Here is a 17,328-nt window from a genome sequence, read left to right as displayed (position 1 = left end):
GCGTGCCTCTCCCAGAGGTTAAAAATTACCTCAATGGCCCACATGGGGCCATAAATGTCTTCTGGGAAACATCTGGAACTGCCAGTGATTTGTATGTGAATGGTACTGAGCTCACTTCTAATCCAGACAGAAAAGCAGTATTTGAAAGATGGCAGAGTGAGATAAACTAACTGCGAGCGCAAAATGCCCCAGGATCTTGCACATACCCACTTGCTCTACATTGTTTTTGCTGTGAATTGCTACGGGGCTTGGCTGTTGTAAGGAATCACTGAGCATGTCAGAGGGGATACAGGGCTGTTTTGTAAGACGATATTTGCCTTTCAGAGACAGAATATGAATGTGAGGTTGGTGCAATGTAAGCTGGTGACTAAGGAGCAGACTGCTGCTCTTGAGTGGAAGGGTTGAAAACTGTGATCCCCTGGTGATCAAGGTGTCCACGGGAAGAACTGCCCTTGAATCCTCTCTCTACACATGCAGCAATGCAAACCAATCCCTTCTTATTTCCGCAAAATCAATCACAGGCATACACAACTTTGCAGACACAGAAGAAGTTTCAGAGAAAAACTTGCCTCCTGCAACACAAAGTAAATATTGAGTTTTAGCTGATCTCTTTACTCTGCTTATCATGAAAGAAAATAACATTTCTCAGGGCTAAAGTCCATTTATTTATCCCTGGAGCAATTCCTCTACTAGCGCACCATGAAGTCAAGGCCTGCTCAGCTGCTGCATAGGCTTCCCCACCTTTTTCATAATCCCTTTGTTTTTTCTGAAACTACTATTGAAAATTCTCATTTATATACGAAGACTATGTAAAGCTCCTCCCAAATCTAAAGGCAGCATATATCAGGGCAGCACTTGACTAAGAGAAATATGAACGGCTAGTGTTCGTAAATTGTAACACAGAAACCTGTAAAATGCAGGAAAACTGGGCGCAGACACTGAAAACAATCATTTCCAGTGCCTCAGTTTGACTTGTTAGGCTGTTAGTTTCATTGCCTGTCATCAAGATGTCTCATCAGTAGCTTAGATGCTAAGCCTCCCTTGCTATTTTACTCATCTGACAAAAAACATTGAGGAGTATTTTTTCCCTGCTGTATCTTTGGCCTTTAATTTTCTACACTGTGAAAGCAGCACTGGAAATATAAATACTTTGCATACAAATATCAAATACTAAATCAGAAGGACAGAAATGGTAGTAACTTCAGTTTGTCAAATGAGGAATACGCAGCCTTCCTAAACTAGATTCAGCTGTTCGATATGTAAATTATTACGACTTGTTCATTTACGCTACTTTAGGATCTTGATCCAGCCTCATCCGAACAAAGACCAACAAAACAGGAGTTTAAAATGCTCCTTATACTGTGGTTTTCTTAAATTGTGCTTAGCAAGACCAGAAGATGTGAGACTCTTGAGTTACTCCCATCCTGTAAATACTTCAAACTGACCTACATCAATATTCCTTTTACATTTGACATTTTATTTGCAAATATAAAGCTCTATACTAATTTATATTAATATATATTAATTATTAATTAATGTATTATTAATATACTTCTGTACTAATTTAAGTTTCTGTTGTTTGCTTAGCATATCAAAATGCTTCAACCCGGAAAGACAATTGCCTGAAGAAAATTAAGGGACAAAAAAAGTAGAAATGTTATGATGACACACAGCTTAAACTATTAAAATTCTGTTTTGTCATGCCCTAACTAAGACAGCATCCATCTTGAATAAGAATTCATCTTGTTTCAGCCATATTTGTCTTTCGTGTCAACCTATAACCAGTAATCTGTAATAACTGGATGTGATTTCTGAAACACATAAAAGCCAATAACACAATTGTGCAAGAATTCTTCTTCATTCTTGCTTGTAAAACCAACTCCCTCATGCTTTTTAGATTAAGCACATTATTTGTATTTTTTATATTTTACACAGAACCAATCCCTCAATTTTTCTACTTAAAGACAAAGCAAACAGCAATCTCAGTCCCATCTTTCTAATAAGCACCGTTTAAGTACTGAAAAGGCTGCTATAAAGTCTCTCTGGAGCCTTCTGTTCTCCAGGCTGAACAACCCCAGCTCTCTCAGCCTGTCTTCACAGGGGAGATGTTCCAGCCTTTGACCGTTTTTGTGGTCAGAAAGGTGCTAAGAGAACACTTAAAAAATTGCTTTTATTGAGCTTCCAGTTGTGTTTATGTCAAGCGCTGGTTTTTGTATTACTGGAAATAATTTCTTCAATAATATACTAACCATGGGTTTACCTGATAGTAGATTTAACAAAAAAGATCAGATCTCTAGATTTCACATTTTTTTCTGTCAACCTGGGCAATCTATGTTTTAATTATTAATATATTTTTATTAATAAACACACAATATTTTATATCCTAATCAATTATTTATATATTTTCTATATTTATTAATATATAAAATTTATTAATTGTATTTTATTACTAAATGAAACACAGATTACCCAGGAACATTAGTAGAAGCTAAACCTCCAGTAGCCAATGTACCTTTGTGAATAGTTTCTGTATATAACTGATACTGCATCACCGGCTGTGAGATTTTGCAGCCACTTTAAAAATAGCCCTAAACCATCTTAAAACATTAAGGAATTAAATCCAAGATCAGATTTGCATTCACTTCTGGCAGTATTTATCTACTTCAGGAATTTAAAACACATATGATTATTAAGCATAGACACTGGTTGACAAAAAGACTAAGAGCGAAATATGCTTTTGGGGCATCAGAGCCACACTCTACTAGCAGTCACAGTAAGTATCACCCAAATACTTTCCCCCTCTCACAAGTGTTAGCAGCCTTGAGGCAGAGGTCATTAGTCTTGGGATTCAGCCACTCCATGGTCCACCATCAGCAGTGACCCAATTTGTACCCAGCACAGCCATGCCAAGTTCTCCCCTGCCCACAGCAAGACCTGGATCAGTTAAAAGTTTAATTCTCAGAGCTTGTTTAGGTATGAGTAAACCAGCCGTTTGAGCACATGGTATCTAGTGTGGCCTGCATATGAGTGATTTTCCCCAGAGTCAGAGAAAATACCAATAAGCCTTGCTGAAAACCTCAGCAGAGTGACCAGGAAGACTAGTTTACTTTTCTGCCTCTGAAGCAGAGTTGTGATAGAAACAGAAAACCTGACTACTGCTGGCTGGTGATTGCTAAGACAGACAAGCTGCTGCTTCTCTGTAGTAGCATTTGGCTATAAATCATAAAGCCTTTATTGAAGACATTCATTTATACAGCTTGAAATGAGCCAGCTTACGTGAATGGAATAAATCTGAGGATTATGTGCTTTTAGAAGGGAGAAAAAAGTTTGCCGAAATAAAGTTGGCTAAGGAGCATCTACAGTAATAGAAGTTGTACTTTTTTAACTAGTGATAGTCTTTTCATATTAGATTTTTTCTTTTTTTCCCTCCTCACTGTAAGTGGAGATGCTGACAGATCGTTAGCAGGAGACACAAAGATAGCATTTCTGTGCTGTCAGGTGTATCACACATGGTGCAGAACATCCTTGTTGTTCTGTCTTGCACAGTGACTGTGTCTGTTCAGAAGTGTCAGTGCTCCAGAGTGAGCACTAAAACTAATTCATGAATGAGCATAAGGCTGCAGCAGATTTCGGCAGAGGAACAATAATACACAAATATGCAGTAAGTCGTAACAAAGTGTTTTGAAAATTCATTGATAATGATGATGGTGATTTTTAGAACTAAAACTATACCAATTTCTCCCCAAAGTAGAGAAATTATTAATTAACTAAGTGGAATTCATACTATCCTTGTAGAGCTACGTAGTAGATTCTTATCACTAACCTGAAGCAAAAGGAAGTTAAAAGACAGACAAGTCTACACAGACAGCTGGACTAGAAATGCTGGTAATAGACCTTGTGGATGAATTTCCACATCCCCTGAATTAAAAGTGACCCCCCAGTAGCTGATTTTTCTGGAGGAAGAAAAGTGATACAAAAGTTTTAAACAACTTCAGGCATCTAACTGATCTGAGTTATTCTATGTAGGCCCTTATCTTTCCGTAGATGTTCTACATCCTGATAGGATGCTCTAAATTCTTAAAATACTGTATAGTGTATGGTGTGATCTGCTTCCTAACTGGATCCTAGTTCCACTAAAGTGAAAAAACTCTTAAAAAGTTAAAGTGATAACAACTGTCATTTTTGCAATTACTGAAATGCACTATAGCATTGCAACAGCAATGAAGAGCTTTGGTGTTCCCAAAGGCAGGTGCTTGTTTTTCAAAAAGACAGAATTACACTGTGCACAAGATATTCACCACTGCCATGGATGCATATGACTATGGGAAAGTATTTGCACAGAACATTCTTAAAAGTGTGCTGCTTCAATAATTAATATGTAAGAGGTCATGCAAATGCATATCACCTAAGGAGTTTTAAAATGCAGTCTTCATTGTCTACAATTAAAGCATTCTGCTTTGGACATTTGTAGCAGTTTATCATTCACGTTTAAAATTTGTCGAGATCTTGGTTCTTCTTTCTTAATACTGCAAAATGGAAACCTACGTTTGAAATCAAGTGACAGACTCAGGTTATGAGTCCATAGTGGAAGACTTCTATCTCTTCCCTTCCCCCTCTGCCCCCAATCCTTTGCAGAGTTTTGCTAAAGGTCTGAGTTGGGCTTGTTAAAAGAATATAATGTCAGAGGTTATCACTCCCATGGTGTACATCCTGTTAGCGCTGTCAGTCCCCTTGGCAATGTTTGGAATACTAGAAGCTGCAGAGCATAGTAATTGTGCATAGCTTTATGTCTAGGACAGATGGACAGCAAGTCTGTCAGTTGTTGAGCAGAGACACTCTTAAAATTCTTCATCTGCTATGCTGATCATGGTTCGGTGACATTTCTGAGTGCTATTATAATAGAAATTTAAATGCTCATTTTGCCTTTTGCCTCCTGTTACTCCTGCTTTAGAGCCATTTAATTTACAGTTTAAAACACGTGTAAGTTCAACTCACAATATATGACCCCGGGAAAGCAACCAACTGTAACACAGTGTGTCAATCTACTTTCCTTTATGTATCCCAGCACGGGCCTGAAGTTTCTGCTCAGACTCCGTTTTAGACTCCCCATTCACAGCTTCATTCCTTGCTTTTCAGAGCCAGCAGAGAACAGAGTGCTGCAGAGCTGACGAGTAATGAGAAGCTTTGATAATAAAGAGTTTGAGGTTGGGAGAAATAATGACACCTCCCTGGCTTCTATGAGAGATTCCCTCTTCTCCTTTGTACATCTCCATCTCTGGAACTATATAGATATATTTCTGATCTTACATGTCTTACAACTGGAAGCAACATTGTGCGGATCTCAATTTGTGTAGGGGGAAAAAAAATCCAATAACCATGATCTAGGCTGCAGAATTCAATATATTTTCCAACTACCTTCCCCAAATCCCAAAGAGATTCTTTTAGGTCTCACTCAAGGCTAGCAGCGTTCAGATACCTGGCAATTTGTTCAGGTTTAACAAGTGAAACACTGAAAAATCCCTAATGTAATTTTAGTATTACATTTTAAGAAAACTTTATTTATAGCTGTGAGCAAGGAAGCAAGAGCCATCTAGAAAGGTCGCAGTGACCATACAATAAAAAAACAACCACTTTTAATTTGCTGCTAAAAGAAATGCATGTTTTTACTTCACTTTTTGTTAACTATTTTAATTTCCAAATCTCACCTCCAATACTTTCTCCAATAATTTCTCCAATACTTTCTCTAACTACAGCAGTGTTTTCTGCACAAAGCAATGATAAAGGTTATGGTATTGACCCTGTGATTCCTATGATATTTAAGTGTGGTTGAGATTCCTGAGGATACAGACTTTTTCCAATCATACATGCTCTGTCAGTGCTGGGGGAAACACTTCCACTCACTGTTAGAGGAGCTATTAATTGTAGCTGGTTTGCTTCTCTCCTTTCCTGGTGCTAAACTAAATGCTGCTCTGACTTCAAACAACTTCCAAGCAGGGGCTACACAGCGAAAGGTGTTCAGATTAATCTAAACAGTTCAGCTAATATAAAACTAGTGCCTATCTGTGTGAGTGACTGCAAGCATCTCTCTCAGACTTTACCTCCACCAGTCTGTTGAAGTCTTGGTCATTTATGTATGGACAGATTGTCTTTTCCAAAAATACATTTGTTTTTCTGAACTCTTGCTGTCAGCTGCCTACTTAGAATCACAGAATCATTTATAGCCATCCATTGCAGCACTCCAGTTGTGTGAGTCATCCCACCATGTTTCCATGATTGCAACTACATCATAGTATTCCAGTTGCACAATGGCTCCCAACTCCTCCTGTCTGCTGCCCATGCTGTGTGTATCGGTGTAGATGTACTTCAGTTGGGCTACTGATTCTGCCACCTTTTAGGGGGAAGAAGCCCTAATTTCTGTGTGACTGCTCTCAGGTGCTTCCGTGGTTTCTAACACATCAACAACCCTTGTGTCTTTGCTGCCATGTGGATCTCCATCCCTACCTCTACTGAGGTGGCGAGGGTGCTGTGCACATTAATACAGGCACATTTCAAATGTGCTCCAGTGTACTCAGCACATCATGGAGCAGAACTAAGGACCTTGTTAGCACACCATCCCTCAAAGCACTGGCATCCTTCCCCCAGGCTTATATCCAGTGAGCCTAGTTTTATCCCTTGTCCTCTCCAAATCTTGTGTAAAGCTCTTCTGATGAGCCCTTCTAACTCCTGCGCAAAGATCCTTTTCCCCTTTTGAGACAGATATACCCTGTCTGTTGCAGCAGGCCTGGAGTCATGTAGGCCAACCCATTATCAAAAAACCCCAAATTCTGCTGGTGATACTACTCTTGGAACCAGTTACCCATCTGCTGGGTCTTCGTGTTTCTTCCCTGATCAATCCCTGTAATCAGAAGGATAGAGGCTACTTGTGCTCCTGACCCCTTATTGTCCCAAAGCCCTGATGTTTCTTTCAATTGCCCTTGGGCTTCTTATCGCAAATTCATTGCTGCCTACATGAAAAACCTTACTCAGTAAGGTTCTGGTTCATGTGGCTCACATTTGGAAATGGTATGTAATATGCTTGTTTCTTGATAAATATAATTCCCGAACATTAAAATTGTGTAGCTTAATATCTGGTAAATAGGACTCCAGATGTCAGATTCTTCTGATGATATAGTCATTATACCAGTGGTTTAGAGACTGATGCTGCTGAGCTGGAGCCCTTCTCAAGGACTAATGCATTTGGACACAAAATCTGACTTAAAAGGATTCCCTGGGTGGTGTAGAGCTGCAGAAATAGCTCTGTGTCATGGCTTGGCAATGAAGCCATGGGCCTGCTGAGAAGAGCAGATGGCCAAAGGACACGGGGCTGGGGGTTTTCCTGGTGAGGAAACACTGCCTTGAGCCAACAGAGCCCTGGGAGAGCAAGAGAAACAAGTCACATGTGAGAGAGCTTGCATTTGCCCATGTTTGTCAATAAGTTGAAAAGGAAACAAGCATTCTAAAATGTTTACCTAAAAATACCAGCTTAATCTTTCAAGTAAAAAAAATAATTAGTCTAGCTTACATAGGATATGGTCTTCCCCATTCCTACAAAAAACAATGCAAATTCATGTGTGTGTTTGGTGTCAGATTGCCAGCTACCGAAACCTGGGATATTACAACAGCCAAATTCAAAGCTTGTGTTTCATCTGGTCCATGCACCATGTGAATGGGCATTAGGGATGGGCAGGAGTTGATATTATCTGCCAACAGTGTGTGAAAATACCAGCTAGCATCTGTAAGACTGGTCTTTTTGTAGATTAACAGCTTTGATTGATGGGTTAACATAACCATTCACAAGTGCTTGCTATTTTTCAGAAGTCTTACGCAAGCTTCTAACAGTGGTTTAAAAATATAATTTTATATTAATTTGAATTTTAAAGTTATTGAAAATATGCAGCAGGGTGCTCATGAATAGTTTATTTGTCTTCTCTGAAATGTAAACGTTGTGAAGACTTTCTTGCTGGTTTCTAAATTTGTGTGTGGTTACTGGTCACCCTACAGCAATTTAAATCTGGTCAATCTAGGTCTCCTATCTAGAAGCATAGACAGGCTCATCTCTTTTACTGCTAGACTCGTAATGCTCTTCTCACAACAAGAATTATCAGCAGTTTTATTAAATACTGTAATTAAGCAACGATATTGAAAGGTAGTCACATAAAGCGACCCAGTATTCACTCTCCAGTGCAAGCAGCAGATACTTTGGCTAACCTAAAGGAATGTGGCATAAATCTGGTAGTTTTACTCCTTGGCAAATGAGACAACTCTCGGTTTCTGTAGAAATAATACTTTCACTAGGCCTAGAAAGGTCTGAAAATGAAAAAAGTGGCTAGAATTTTTATTTCCTTTTATCTTTGAGTAGCATTTTATTTCACTGTACTGACATATTGTGTACACTTTAGAGCCAGGAAGAGTGAAAGATGTTCTCAAAAAATCATCCTGCAAATTAAGAGTACTCCTTTCCTGTGAATGGTCTGTTTCCCCAGAGACAGTATTTGATAGTATTTGAAACTTACAGAAAAAGAATTCTTCGTATCATTCATATCATTGTTCTTAAAACTGCAGTGTTTCATTCTGTATCTTTCAACTTAAAGACAAGTCAGCATTTATGCAGCACTCCCTTTTTATGAATGCAGTTGAATGCTCTGTTGTTGACCAAACAACTGACAGAACCAAGAGCTTTGCATACCAACCTGCCATCGCAAAAACAGATCAGCAGAGTTTGTGATATCTTCACAAAAGCAGGTGTTCTCTAGTATTTTTCCATATAATCAGTTGATTAACTGCTTTAATTATAAAAGCCCCTCTGATTTTGAGGTGAAATTGAGCATCTCTCTTTATCTACTGACAAATTATACGTACAACTGACTAACCAAAGAATATCCCAAAATGAGTATTCAAGTCTTTCTTTTTGAGATGACCAGGCAATAAGCTCCTGAGGAAAGATAGATGCTGGGTGACAACAAAACAATAATTAAAAAATTACCAGGAAAAAACTCTTGCCCATTCCTGAGTTAATTCTATTGACATGTATTTAACGAATGCTGTTTACTTGCCAGAAAATTAAACAAATAATAGGCACTGCTTTAGCAAATCACTAGCTGGCTCAAGGGTTTTTCATGAATTAATCTTTCTTTTTATGAATGTAAGACAGAAAAAAAGGGAGATCTTGCAAGCAGTAATGACATTTGTGAGCTCCTTCTGTGTGTTCTGCAGTGGCAGAATGCTGCCAGGGACTACAGTGAGGAATAGGGTTGCCATGTAGCCCAGTAAAATAGCCCTCTGAAAAGGCATGGTGACCCACTTTCAACTACCAGCTCTTGCTGACCCTTTGTTGAGTGAGAGGTTCTTCCAAGTTTTTGCTGTTTTCACCCTGTCAAGTTCTCATTTCTAAAGTAGCAAGCCTGTCTCTGTCTCTTCATTTTCTTTCTTTCCCAGTATGCATGAAAGAAAGCCAGATTGTTTCTTGTGACTGTCTTTGCTTTATGTAATTAAAAAAAAATCTTCCACCCTTTCCCTAGTTAAGAACATGCTGTGGAAGAAATCTGGATCTTGCCACCAACAAAATTATGATACAATTCCTTAAGGAACTCAGTCTGATTAGAGTAAATTCATGTATGAAAAACCATACTTTAATTGTTACTCTTGGCAACAGTGAAGGGTAATAGTGCAATATTACACTAAATATTGCCACGTGCAATAGTAAAGAAAAAAAACCTGGTTTAGTCTTGCCAGAAGCGGTGTGCAAGCCCCCTTTTGAATTCAGATTTGGATGTTGTCATTTAATCCAAATCTTTTGCTTCTCCTCCTTCCAAAACCAACAGAGGTTTAAAGAGAGCTGCATTTTTATTGGAACCATTTGCTCAGCCTAAGTTGCCAAAATTATTTAGTTAAAACTAGTGCTTTTATTTGGGTTAAGGTTGATTCCTGAGCTCCATAGAGGTCGAGACACTTAGTTCGTCGTCCTCTTTTTCAATTCCACCATGGACCCTACAGCAGTGCTCTGCCAGCTCAAGTTGTATTTCCTGAATCCCAGTCCCCCAGTTAAGCTTATCTGTGTTCATGAGTTCGCACAAGTGGAGGAGAAACCTTTTCTCAGACCTTTTCCTCACTGTTTATCTGCTACAATACATAGATAAATATGAAGCTTCAAGGATTCAGAATAAGCAGGCTCCAGCAGTGCAAAACTGCAAGTCCTGCTGGCAATGCTGCTACTGCTGGTGTGTTAGTGTGACCTCTCTTTGATAATGAGTGACAGCTGCTTTGAAATATGTCAAAGAGCATTTGTTTGCCTCTCTTGGGCAACAAGTGGAAAAACACAGAAATATAGAAATTTGGAAGTAAGTTCTGGAAAAAAAAAAAGCTCTACTTTATGCCACTTGAAAAGCATTGTTTGATCTTCTGATAGCTCCAACAAAATGATAATACAGTTACAATCTCCCACTAAAACTTTTTAAATTGTGGGAAATATTTGACAATAACAAATACTATAATATTATTGTAATTAAGGAAGTATCATCTATTTCTCACTATGTATGTGTTCTGTGTGTGGGCATGCACTGGTAAATGGGACAAAACCAGGCTCTTGAATGTCAGAACCTTCACATGATGAGGTGGTTTGAGTCAAATACCCAATTTCTAAATCTACCCTTTGTAGTTAGAGCCTCGTTTGGATCCAAAAATGAGTTTTTCTGGTTTGGTTTCTATTCCATTGCAGCAGAAATGTCATAGGTCAGAATGATATATCAAAGACGCTCTATGGTAGCAGCACCTTGATCTGAAATAGATTAAAACTAGGCTTCAGTTTTAAAGTGAAACCAGGTTAAAAATTAGATGGTTCTTGTACATTACATTCTTCTCTCAGAAGGTCCTAGCACAAAACACTTTAAATCTCCTCTTAAAAGAGGTATTGCAGTCTTGAGTGAAATTCTTGTGAACAGAGAACTAGAAATGAGCCGTTCTGGTTTTTGCGGTTTTTTTTAGATGCAATCCAAACTGAAAGCAGTAAGAATTTAGTGAATGGAAATGAGAAGCCAATCTGTGTTGAGCACACATTGTATGAATTCAAGGTCCAGCTTTAACCCATCCTGAAAATATATCTCTTATATATCTTATTTAATGGCATAAATGTTTACCTCTGCTTGCATTACAAAACAGAAAAAGTTTTAAATATGTAGCTTTAATACAAAATTACAAGACTGTACAAAATTTTAGAAGCCTACATGACAGCTGATTGAATAGTATGATTTCTGTCCCATTAAAAGTCTTGATAGCTCAAGATTTGATTTTATCCTGAATTTGACAGAAATCTTAAATATAAATACTGTAGGGCAAATCATATAAACCAGAAATTTGAAAATACTGTTTTGTGATTTTTCATCAAAATTGTCAACAATTATGAATAAGAGCATGGTCTGAATCCATAAATTGCTGTATCTTCAACTCTATTTTATCAGAATACTAGCTATACAAGAAAAAATTAAAACCAATTTACTTAGCTTTCTGCCAGCAGTGTATGAAATAGGACTGAAAGGGACTAAGAAGATCTGGTCAATGTAGCTGCCATTTTTGTGTTTAGTTATTCTAAGAGGTTTTTCGTTATAAAAGAGAAGATAGGCCCTTTCAATTTGAGCCTGTAAGGTCTCAAAACTATGCACGACATAGGGACAAATACACTAATTGAGATTATTTCTTCTTCAAAACACCAAAAAATATGCCACTTCTGATGGCAAAGAAGAAAGGAAGCTCTCACCCTTATAACCGGCTGCATTCGTTTTCCAGTCGTTAGCATTCAGATGTCCCGCACGTGAAGTTCTGACAATAATATGCTGTATGTCTCTCCAGGTCAGAAATGGACTATGAAAAAGGGGAAAGACAAATTCACAGATCAGACATATTTTACCAGAATGTAGGGGATACAAGGTCATGTGAGCTAAAACGTATCCAAACCAAAACAACCCTCATTTCAATTCTCAGCTTTCCTTTGCTCCATTCAAATGAACGTGTCCTAATTTTACAGAATTATTACATGAAATTATTTATACAGCTGGGGGGTTTGCATTAAACTAAAAACTACAGACTACAGACTATAATGATATATAGTAATATTCTATTATATAAAACTTAAGGGAAGATGAAAGACTATGTTTCACACAGAGACAGTCTGTATGACCATCAACTACTGTACGTTATCTACTTTGACTGTATTTTATCTACCTTGACCAGTGCAAAGGAAAAAAAAAATTAAAATGTTGGCTTCCTGAAAAGCTCTACTAAATCTCACTAACTGCGTGCTCAAGCTGGCAATTCCTTCAGGCTTTCAGCTGGCAATTTCTTCAGACTTTCAGCTCATATTGAAGCTATTTCAGGTGCTTCTATTGTTATTCATTTGTCTACTACCCCTTGTCTTGGAATTCACTGGGGGTCTATGGGTATTTTTCAAGAAGACCAAGCAGCCAGCACTGCATCTGAATAGTTACAGAGGAAGTGCTTCCTTGTAAAAATGTGTATTCCTTTAAGGGCTTCCTAACAATGTAGCCACTTGGAAGGTGAAAGAAAATACAATTTGTATCCTCGCTATGACACTAACACCCATTTATCTTGTAGGACCAGAGCAAATCTTTAGGGATTATAGTTTTGTTGTTTCACTTAGGTCCACCCCAAGAAGAATTTCTTTTCTTAGAAGATGATCTAAAGGTGCATGGCTGTCATTGGGGTGTTTTTAATTTGTTTTTAATTTCTCCTTCCATTTTCTCAGTTTTTCTATCATCTGTAAGAAGACATAGAATATATCATTTAAAAATGCAGATTAGTAAAGGGAAATGAGCCACTAAATAAGGAAGATGAAAAAAGTATTGCAGCGCATGAGTTCCTCAGTATCACTAGCTACCCCTGTTACACATACTGGCACAACTCCGCTCACTTGTAATTATGAAGATAGACTAGAATGAACTTTATCAGTCCCAGCACAGGCTGTCTACACTCTCCAGGACTAGACAGTCATTGAAAACCTGGGAAACCTTGGTTCAGTTCCTCAACACATGCTCTTGTGTCTCTTAGACCAAAAAAATCACTTGGGCCAGCAGACAAGTGACTTATTCTCAGCAATTAAGGCATAATAGTAGGGCTCTGTTTCCACTTGCAGGTAGAAACTACACCAAGGAAACAGAAGAGTGTGGGGAATGTCAACCATGGCTGATTTTGAGTGGGCCGCTTTCTGGGGTGAGTGGGACATTGCCATCACATGGAGTGGCTCTACACTCTTAAAACAACATGTAGTCGAGTTGTTAGAAATTTCAATGAGAAATTTCCTTGGGAAGCAGACACAGGGTAAAACAAACATGCAGAAATACCTTGTTCTTCTCTAAGTTGCCCTGTCAGTGGAAGATAGAAAAATCTCATTCAACTCTGATGTACGCAAATGAATGTTGTGTGGATTGGCATCCCACACACATTGTTTCACATCTTACAGAACTTGGTTTTGTCAAAAGAATATATTTTGGAAATACTTGAGTAATCACTGCTTTATGGCACTTGAATACAGAATCAGAATCTTGCTTATCCTGTGAGCTGAAATCAAGCGATTAGGAAGCAATCAGTGAATACATGTGATAATCTATTGAAAAATGAGCATTTTCCTTTTCATTCAGGATTCATCAATTTAGGTTTTCAGTTGACAAATTTCAGCTTCTACAAGCTGCATCCTTAAGAAAAGGCAGTAGAGATGCAGAAGTTATAGCAGTCAACTTGTTTACAGAAAAAACTTACTCCTAGCCTATCCTCTGTGTGCATGTAAACATATATTCATGGATATGAGCCAGTGGAAGTCCACCTTTGTTGAGGCAATTACTGATAATGAAAACAAATTTCAGAACATGGTCTGCAATTCCATACAGGAGAGAAAAACTTGGGACATATAGGATATTCACTCACACATAACTGATTTTTACACATTCTACTTTCCAATAGCTTCATCATTCATATGCTTGAAAAGAAGTAGAGTTGCCTAAAAATGTCAGACTTCTTTTATGTAACAAGATTGTAAGGAACAGAGCAAAGACAGTGGCCAAATCATTGAACTAGACATATTTTTCTCATTTCCTTTGCAGTAATACAATTTTAGTTGTGAGTGTATCTTTTCCATTGCAGAACATTTCCCAGTGGGTGTGCATGGACCATGGGTATACTGATATAAACTAGCACCTTTCTACCTACAGCTGGGACACTACAGGAAGCGACATGTATTCTTCTAGAGTCAACACAGAAAGTCCTGTCTATGCTTCTTGTTGGAACAGGGAGGAGATGGAAAATTCTGAAGAAGGAAGATGACTTTTAAGTGAATCTCTTCTTAATTGTAGACAGATTTTTTTGTAATATCTTCCAAGCTCTATCAATTCATGGCCATTCAATTTCTCAGTGTTTTTTGCTACCAGATATAAGGGTATTCCCGTGTTTAAATTACACTGTTATTTTCAGGGAAAGCTGATGCCTTCTATCCCTGAGCATTTATTAATATAAGCATAGATACATTTTTTTTTTTGAAGTGTTTCTTAAAGTGGAATTTGTCACACTAGACAGTTGGACTAGAATGACAACAACTGTTTATCCAGCTGAGCTGGTAAAAATGACTGAACAAAAAGAAGAAAAGAAAATAGAGTCATGGAATGTAAGAGCATTAAGGGTTTTTAAGATAGCATATGCTTGGACAGTCATGTAACATGCTTCAGGAAAAAAAAATCAGTATGATTTTATACCAACTCAGGAATTTCACTGGGAAGCTGTGTAAAGTCTTAGAAAAACATGTTTCAAGCCTTCAGGAAGACCTCCAGGAATCCTGAGAGCTGCATTCTTTATAATCTGGAATCTAAACAATCTGTTATTCTATAAAGCAAGCTGTCCATGCTATTGATAAAAATAAGGCACTAAAATACTACTTCAACTTCTAAAGGAGAGATTCAAGACAGGCCATGTTCAACTGATTATTTAAAGAGGAATGATAGATTTAGTGGTGGATCTAACTATGCCTAGATAAAGGACATAAAGATATAGTAGTCTTCACTTGATAATACTAATCTCTCATAAATTGACATTAGTTGCTCAGTCAGCAAATGAGATTATGTCTCAGAATCATGGTTTACTTCTAAAAGCAAAAATCATGGCAGATCTTGAAATCTGAGCCATTCACTGTTGTATCTACCATCCTTACCTAATAATAGAAAATAATGTGAGAATTTCTGGGCAGAAAAACTTGATTAGAGGTCTGATTTCCAGGACATGACAGACTATATGGTTAAATCAGTCTGTCTCTCATGCAGCCTTCCAGTCTGCTTCCTTACTGTGTAAGTCATAAGATTTTTATGTTTTCTTCCCAAGAAATGGCAGTTTGGGCATATTTATACCTAAGAGATTTAACAGCATAAGAACAAAATTCAAACTGATTTTGTAGGACCTTCACTATAGTAAAAATTGAGCTATTGCTGCACTGAAGTTATCTCTCTACAGCAGACCTCATTTGAAACAAAATAGATCTACAATTGCTTAATTGTTTGCCTACACAATTTTTTCAGAAACTTTAACAAAAAAAAACCAAAGAAAAAACCTCAAACCCACCACCCAAAAAAAAAAAAAAAAAAAAGGCGAACAAAACCAAACCCCAAAACAAACCAAACAGAAAACAACAAAAAAAGGAAACTGGAATGATGTCAACAGCAGTTCATTTGGACAAAGAAGAGGGATTTTCTTTTTTTTTTTTTAACAAGACAGTCTAGCAGCCAATTTTAAAGCATCTGGAAAAATCACAGAATTGGTCAAATATTTGTAAAACATGTCAAAATTGGATCCTAAGTGAGTAAACAGTTGTTTGCTAGCCATGTGGGCCCCAGATCCAGACAAGATGTCACTGATGTTAATTGATTTACCACTTGATTAATCTCAAAAGAATTAATGGCTAAGCATCTTGAAATGAACAAATGCATTAACAAGAACAGTACTAACCCTGTTTGATAACGGACTGATTTCAAGAAATGGGCAATTTTTTTCCAGAAAATTTTTTTTCAATGTCTCATCTGAAGCTGCCTTGGGATTACACATACCAGACAACACTCAAAATCAAACCAGAATAAGCAGAAGTGAGAACAATTACATATGAAAGTACTTGTACTGAAGCCAAAAATTAATGACTGTTGTGTCCTTAACCAATGGTTATACTCTAAGGTACAGCCCTCTTCCTTCAGGCTTCTCAAAATGTTTATGAAACAAGGTAAATGTGAAAAAATGAAATAGGATAAATAAATTATATTACAGCAATATACATTTGAGATTAAACTGTATCTTTAAGAAGGCTGCTTAGAAATAGTAGGTCATCATTTTTGGCCAAATATGATTTCTTCATTCCGCAAGTAGTTTCCCTAGTGACAACTGGGCTAATCCTGGAAATAGTAAAGAATTTAGGCTCTATCCTTTTGCATAAAGATACCATGCCAAAAATGACTGTTCAGAATAACTAATCAGTGCAAGATTGAAAATCAGCAAAAATACCACTCAATGCAATAAACAAATAGGGTGAAACTTTGATTTGGTCGTTTGTTTTTTTTTTTAGTAAGATGATATGGTTAGCAACATGAATAATGACTGCTACAGTACCTTCATAACCAGCAATTTGAATGTGACAAAGGTGGCCTATCTGAAAAAAATATTTCTCACTAAAATAGCAGATGAGGATTGCTGGAAGAATACAATAAACTTTTCACCAAAGAATCAAGGGAAAACACAATATTACATGGTGGACTAAGAGGAAGATCATCACTCAATTTGGAAGTATCAAATAACCTTCTTTGGAAATCTTTGCTATGAGAAAACAGACATAGATAATTGTTACTATAAAAAGGAGCCTCTGTGCCCTAGACATCTTGTAGCGCAGCAGATCATTTGAATCACTAATTTCACACCACCCTTAAGGGCTTTATGATAAATTTATAAACAAACCACTACTAGCTATGTTAATGGGAGACATTCTTTCCCAGGTCAGATGAAGAGTCAGTGTGAAGATGCCTGTTGCAGCACAGAATTTTAAGAAGGATGAGACATTAAGACAGCCTCTAATTGTTGTGCTTACGCTGTGCTTAAGTGTCTAAATGGTCTACACCATAACCATTTCATTCCCAAAAATAAGATACAAACATGGACTCCAGTGTTTAGTAATTCAGTCGTGCATACACACAGACATACAAAAAGTTTTTGACGTGTCTGACACCCTTATAAATTCTAATTGTCATATACTCTGTAAATAATCCT

The 17,328-nt window shown here is 37.4% G+C and overlaps 1 protein-coding gene across 2 annotated transcripts in view; it reads right to left on the bottom strand.

The window, feature by feature from the left end:
- Positions 1-17,328, bottom strand: part of PCSK5 (proprotein convertase subtilisin/kexin type 5) — a 253,347-nt gene that overhangs the window by 95,920 nt on the left and 140,099 nt on the right. For both annotated transcript variants that reach the window (XM_030469899.1, XM_030469898.1), the window contains exon 10: positions 11,789-11,892. In XM_030469899.1, coding sequence (XP_030325759.1) covers positions 11,789-11,892 — 104 coding nt within the window. The remainder of the gene's footprint in view (positions 1-11,788; positions 11,893-17,328) is intronic.

This window comes from Strigops habroptila, chromosome Z, assembly GCF_004027225.2.
Source record: "Strigops habroptila isolate Jane chromosome Z, bStrHab1.2.pri, whole genome shotgun sequence".
NCBI classification, from domain to species: domain Eukaryota; kingdom Metazoa; phylum Chordata; class Aves; order Psittaciformes; family Psittacidae; genus Strigops; species Strigops habroptila.
This window is presented reverse-complemented; position numbering and strand designations above follow the sequence as displayed.